The sequence below is a fragment of the Doryrhamphus excisus genome, linkage group LG3 (assembly GCF_037039965.1).
Source record: "Doryrhamphus excisus strain RoL-2023G ecotype Guam linkage group LG3, RoL_Dexc_Guam_v1.1, whole genome shotgun sequence".
Taxonomy (NCBI): Eukaryota; Metazoa; Chordata; class Actinopteri; order Syngnathiformes; family Syngnathidae; genus Doryrhamphus; species Doryrhamphus excisus.
In genome coordinates, this window is record NC_136359.1 from 6,208,014 (window position 1) to 6,214,832 (window position 6,819).

General features: G+C 40.2%; 1 protein-coding gene across 2 annotated transcripts; it reads left to right on the top strand.

The window, feature by feature from the left end:
• Nucleotides 1–2,453: 2,453 nt before the first annotated feature.
• On the top strand, nt 2,454–5,537 carry LOC131128500 (flavin reductase (NADPH)-like). Of its 2 annotated transcripts, none has more exons than XM_078789294.1 (5): nt 2,454–2,714; nt 3,269–3,443; nt 3,623–3,824; nt 4,560–4,724; nt 4,928–5,537. In XM_078789294.1, exons 2-5 carry the CDS (start codon nt 3,309–3,311, stop codon nt 5,083–5,085), a joined length of 660 nt encoding a protein of 219 aa, XP_078645420.1. In that variant the 5' UTR covers nt 2,454–2,714; nt 3,269–3,308; the 3' UTR covers nt 5,086–5,537. The 2 variants fall into 2 exon arrangements, with proteins under 2 accessions (XP_078645420.1, XP_078645419.1); XM_078789293.1 differs by having other exon boundaries at nt 2,457–2,696.
• The last annotated feature ends 1,282 nt before the right edge of the window (nt 5,538–6,819 follow it).

Here is a 6,819-nt window from a genome sequence, read left to right on the forward strand (position 1 = left end):
TTGTTATTATTATTAATGATTAAAGGCAATTCTGCAAGTTGTTTTCAACTTTAAAAGAAAAAGATGTCTTACATGTGACGGCTGCCGAGGGAAGAACATTGAAGAAAATTGATGCATGAGAGAAGCTCACATTAGATTTGTGTCGTGGATCATCATGTGGCGTTCATTGGACCTTTTGGATTGACCATCTTACCTTTTACGGAATGTTTTTGGAACGGGTGGGACTTTGTGACGCCACATCCCATGACTGTTGCTGCTCACAAAAAAAAAAAAAACCATCACCGCCACACTGACGCTCTATGATCCACTTATTTTACAGCAATGTCAGCCATTTTTAATTCCTCCAATGACTGTAAATCAACTGTGCTTAATCCTGTTTATTGCTGGCTCACTCCTAACCTCTTGTCACTGCCCTAAATAAACGCAGCAGGTTAGTTTAGGGTCCTGAATTCAAAGAAAGCTCACACTAAGCACTCCAACGGCATGCAACTGCAATACTGCAATACTACAATATACTGCAATACTACAATCCCATCAGGAAATGTTGCTTAAAGAGCAGATACTGTAGGTATACAAACATTAAACTTACGTGGTCACCTTCCTATCCAGTCACCACGTCCAGGGAGCGTCTATGAGGACAATTGCAGTACGTCATCCTCCATTGAGAGACGATCAGGTCCAAAACTTCAGGGTCACCATCACTATTAGAAGAAGCAAAACAAAGACAGAGCAAAAAAAAAACCCTCTAAAACACAAAGTCACCTCTTGTTTGCAACCTTGCCGCACTGTACCGATTGCCAAAGCTGCTCTGGTCTTTAGTCCCTGTGGAGGCATGGGGGCACAAGTGGATTAGTCGTGCTAATTGCTTGATGGGACTAGACGGGCCTGGTACACGACAGCGTGGCCACGGGAGGAAGCCAATTGTATTTTGTCATTTTGGCCTAACTTAAGCATTTTCAGACATAGAAATGACCTAAAAATACAAATGTAAGGCATTCACAAGACACAATCAGACGTGGTAATACGGTGTAGTCAACACTGGCCACTAGGTGTCAGTAATGTTACTGTCATCTTTGGTGAGACACACAGGCACCAGACTTGATCGACAGGAAAAGCAGGCTTTTAATGCAGGTTTGAATGATCTCACATAGGCAAATATAGGCCAAATGATGTTAGGCCTATTTTAGGTCTATAATTTTTTTATTGATTATTTAAATTTTTGTATTGATTTTTTTTGACAAATTTCATATAATAGGGCAAAAGCAGGCTAATAAGCCAATAAGCAGGCTAATACTAACCTACTACTACTACTAGTAGTGAATGGATGGATGGATGGATGGATGGATGGATGGATGGATGGATAGATAGATAGTAAATAGTTGTGTTAAATGATGTGTTAAATAGTTGTATAAATGTAATGGTGGCCTAAAACAATTGAGTATCTCTACTAAATCTGTCCAAAAGTGGGAAAGTTATATCCCAGTTCTTGTTCCTTATTTGTTCTTTTAATTTTTTTAATGTCTACTACAGAGGTAGGGAACCTATGGCTCGGGAGCCAGGTAGGGCTCTTTTGATGACTGTATCTGGCTCTCAAGCATTTCTTACCACAATAAAAATGTATTTTTGCTAACATTTTAAAGTAAACCATCACAGAAATGACTGTTAAAAATAATATTCAAAATCAACAACTTTCTTATACATTTTAATTCGTCCATCTATATTCTGCTGCAATACGGCCAACCATATCTGTCTTTCCTGATGATATTTTCCAGGTCAAACACAAAAACTTGATTATTACTGGGTAATGCTGTAGTCTACCTCGGTCATTGAGATGTCAAAAAACATGTAAATGTAAACTTTCCTCCTTTAGTCAAATAGCTAAAGCTGCAGAACCAAGCCTTCTGATGAAGATGGCCAAAAGAATGAAATACGTCTACGGAGTACGGTGCAAAACTATGCAGCAGCAGAAGTTGTATTAATGGCAACAAGTATTTGATTTATTATTAGACACTGCGCTGCTCACGAAAGTGTGCTGGCCACACCCCATTGGCATGGGGTAGTGTGCCTGGTCTACGTAATTAGAGCCCATTATCTAAAACTGTTGGTCTTACATAAAAATGCACAAATTTTATTGTATTCAATGTTTAAAAAAAATGTATATGGCTCTCACAGATACACATTTTAAAATATCTGGCCTTCATGGCTCTCTTCGCCAAAAAGGTTCCCGACCCCTGGTCTACTACATTCATTCATATCCTGTGCGTCCTCGGAACCTAGTGACGCCCCTGTCTCACGACAACACAGGGACTGTTGCAACAGTAAAACATATCAGGCTAAAAGTCCTGACGTCACTTCCCTCGGAAATAAATTATAGTAACAAACATGAGTCTTATTTATGTTTTAAATGTCATATTTTCTGTTATTATGTCTACTGTATTGGGAAATATGCAGGCTAACTGTTGACATTTGTGTTTAAAAATAGTTTAAAAGGCAATCGAGCTCTTCGTTCTCATTCTTTCTCGTTAGAACTTATGTCTCATTTGCAGATCGTAAAGCTCGTTCAAAAGCTTCAACTTTCATCCTGGGAAGACTTTTTTTATCCACGCATTTGCAAGAAAATAGCACGTAGTTGTTTTACAAACAAAGCACAACGCTGTTGTTCTTGAACGACGCCCAACACAGGAGAGCTGACAAAAGTGAGTGTTTGCGGAAGAGTACGTGTCACAACAACTTTTAAAACGTTGTTTTTAATTGGTATTTGAATGACTACGTGGCGTTATGGTTCCACAAAAACATCCATGCTGTTCAGGTTCATGTATTTCCATTGCCAGGAGCCTCGCTGATAGTAAATAGTTCAGTGTGAGCTGATTTCTGGACTTTTCACATTAAAGAGTCCATTGTATAAAGCGTATGCCGCCAAAGCTGCAGAAGTAATCAATTTGCCTACTTGGTGGAAATGCAGCGTCATTTGCCTCCAGCAAATTCAAGGCCAATATTCCCATCAGGACTGAAACAATTAAGCTATTTATTTCAATGCACTTATGAGGAGTCGCCCTCTGTTGGCAGCTAGAAACATTGCACGTTGAAGGCCCCGAGATGGGTCTGCTCATAACCACATGAGTGTTCAAATGGGAATCATTTTGTTACAGCTGAACTTATAAACTTATAGAACTAGAACAAAGTCCCCGGTTGTCGGATAAATCGCAGCTATTCAACACTTTGCAGGTCAAAGTCTCTCTCTCTCTCTTTCTCTCTCTCTCTTGTGAAGTTCAGGGACGCTCCGTCAGTGTGTGTGTCAAACTCTGAGGATGAAGATTGCCGTGCTGGGAGCCACTGGGCAGACTGGGCAGTTTGTGGTGAGCCAGGCGCTGCAGCAGGGCCACACCGTCACCGCTCTGGTCCGGGACCCAGCCAAACTGAACGTGCACCATGACAACCTCAAGGTAAGTGTCTCCTCACTCAAAGTTCATGGTTGCATCATGTGATGACTTTAACTTGGAGTTGGATGGCTCGGATATGTTAATACGCTTGTGGAAATAGTACCAAATATACGTATTTCCTGGTTGCTAGGTAGAATGGTACCCAGTCCCGGTGATTTTTAAAGTCAAATCTCTGCCTGCAGGTGGTGGAAGCGAACATCTTCTCGGCGGACAGCCTCAAGCCTCATTTTAAAGGCGTGGACGTGATCTTCTCATGCCTGGGCTTCGCCACCTCCTTCTTCTCCAGTGTGACGGGATACACCCTCTCCATGATGGCCGTGATCGGGGCCATGCAGGAGGCACGGGTCAACAGGATCATCACCATGACGTCCTGGTACACTGACCGTGAGTCGAATCACCAGTGCTTTTTGTGGATCATAAACAATAAACAATATATAGAAGAAAATACCATTTTAGCTAATTAGCAACCGCAGGAATGTAGAACCGCTTGTTGCTAGGCAGACTTTGTGATTTGAAGCCCAACAGAAAATTGGCATAGGCCAGAAAATTAGCCCGTGTCCAACTGCAGTCACACATCACAGAATGGACAGGGCAAGATGGCAGGACCAGGAATTCCAAAAGCCTCACACTAATGAAAATACTAATAAAAATAGTAATAAAAAGGTATGGGTTCAGAGTTGGATTTGCCCCTAATCCCTCATATCGCAGTAAGTTTCATTTCCTGTTCTATTTTTATCATCACATTTTCTTTTGCCATATTTTTTAAGTAAAAAAAAAAGGCAAAACATTTTTCGTTCTTGTAGACAAGGAATAATATATGTTTTGTTGGGATGAGGTTGGAATCTGGGTGGTTAGGGGGGTGGGACTAGATAAGTCTTGACTTCTTCCCATTCCCTTTTGAACATGTGTACGTTTATATATACATGGGTATTTTTATTTGTGTTGATTTATGTTTGGTTTGTTGTGCTTTAGATGATGTTCGAAATAAAGAAAGAAAAAAAAACAAAACATTTGATTTGAACTATTATAAGACTTCCTCGCATGATCGTTTTTGTAACCCTACATTTTTAAACTTTTGTGTCATTCCACCAAATTTTTTCCTGTGTATTTCCCTACCAGCCAATTCCGGAACTCAGTCGCCGTACCTGATCCGCTTCCTGCTGCTGCCCCTGATCCGAAGCGTCCTCACCAACATGTTCGAGATGGAGCAGTTCCTGCAGAGCGTCCACGACATCAACTGGACCGTGGTTCGTCCACCCGGTCTCAAGAACCTGCCCTCCTCAGGTAACGGCAAAGACGGAAAAACAAGGAGGACCGTTTGGTTATAGTATAAGCTTGTTAGGACTGACTTCATCATAAATGGCTTCCTTATTTTATATTTATACATTGGAGTTGGTATTTTTAGATTTCAATAGGGGAAAATTCAAACAACAAACATCTTTGTTAAGCAGGAAGCTGACTCCCAATCTTACCTGTGTCGTCCACAGCGCTGGAGGTCTTGACCCATGAGGGTTACTTTGTGCCTGACAGCAGCGGCCGCCCGGTGGGTAGCACCATAGGGCGGGGGGACGTGGCCCGCTTCATGCTGTCCCTTCTCAACAATAACGCCTGGGTCAGGAAGGGTGTCGCCATCATCACCAAATGAGGAACGTCAACATTGTACTGATGACATGAAGTCATTCATGACCTCAAGACAAATATAACATGAATGCCATGTCTCCTATGTTCTAATCTGGAGATGCTTATTATTTAATTACACTGCACATTGACCACCTCATAAAGGGTTAACAAATTGTGCAATATGGTTAATTAATTGTGTTTAAATGTATAAAATATTGACCTAAATTTGCTGTCATTTAACTCAAATGAAATGTTGTCCTTCAAGAGTTGTAAGTACATGTGATTGCATTACATCCGGAGAGCGTTTAGTTTGACATGCAGTACCACCTCCTGTCCTCTTGACGTCGCTGCTGGTTTTGGTGCCTTTTTGTTCACCACAAAATTTCGCTAGGGTAATAATACACTATTCTTTACTATTTACACAATTTTTTGATTTACATATTGTACCGAAGACTCACAAATGGTAAGCAACGAGGTATAAATAAATATACACAGTAACTTTGATTATTATTTTAAAAGACAACTACATTTCAAGCAGTAATAACGTCAAACTGCGAGAGCATTTGTAGTTAATCTTAGCTAGCCATTAGCCGCTACACGTTCTGTTCTTTTAAAAAATAAATTCGTCAATCAGGGGCTAAATTAGAGCGAATAATTTCTACTCCAACAAACATTTTCTTTGTCTGTGTTGTGACGATAGATAATGACTGATGGTACCTGCTGTCAGAGACAGTTGATGGATAAGAGACTGATGTCTCAAGCCTGAACTGCACATTATATCTGAAAAAGAAAACAAACAGTACTGTTCAAGAATGCAGTCTGATATGTTCACGTACGTACAAAAGAGGAATGCTTATGTTCCTCAGTACACACACAGAACACACACACGTATATATACTGTACCTATGTATATTTATATGTATATACTAGCTACGTATATATACACACATGTAAGTGTATTGTTGTTGGTCACCTGATGCTTCACTACATATAATTACACACATCCTATAGCTTGCCCATTTCCCTGAGTAACTCCTGCATGACTTATGGTTTACCTAATGAGCTTTTCAATAATGAAGAAGTAAGATGAAGCCAAGAAGGCCTCTTCATACAGTTACGCTTCAAAATGATTCATAGCCTGGACACAATGTGAGCTAAAGTGCATTGTTTTTACTTGAATGGTTATCTTTTCGCTGGAAATAGACCTAAAGTGATTCTATTTTTAACATTTTAACAAAACGTTCCATATCCAAATGTATTGACTGTCATTGTCTAAACATGCATATTCCCTGTTCTAAATGTATAGTTGTTTAAAACAGACTAGATCAGGGGTCTCAAACACGAGGCCCGCGGGCCAGTAGTTTGAGGCCCCCGCCTTGATATGAAAGTTTAATGTTAGTGCGGCCCGCGCAAGGATGCTGTATGGTATCATGTACCCAGAAATAATTATTCCGTTTGATTAATGTTCATGTTAAAGGTTAAATAACTGTTAATAGTTATCCTCCCTATCTGTGTGGAAGTGGTAAGTTTTTGACTTTTTAATTTTTTTATTGTAGAAAATCGGAACCAAAGCACTGAAAAAGTTTGTATATTTTTCTGTTTTTAATAAATGCGTTTTTTTTTTTTTTTGGAAAACCTGATGCGGCCCAGCCTTGCCCAGACCCTAGCTCCAGTGGCCCCCAGGTAAATTGAGTTTGAGATCCCTGGTCTAGATTATGCTAGAAGGTACCAGTATCCTTCAGAATGGTGCAAAAATAAC

Excerpts from the sequence above, each read along its gene's own strand:
- LOC131128500 (XM_078789294.1), top strand. The coding sequence starts at position 3,309 with ATGAAGATTGCCGTGCTGGGAGCCACTGGGCAGACTGGGCAGTTTGTG. Across the intron at positions 3,444-3,622 it reads TGCACCATGACAACCTCAAG|GTGGTGGAAGCGAACATCTT; the intron begins GTAAGTGTCTCC and ends CTCTGCCTGCAG. Across the intron at positions 3,825-4,559 it reads GACGTCCTGGTACACTGACC|CCAATTCCGGAACTCAGTCG; the intron begins GTGAGTCGAATC and ends TTTCCCTACCAG.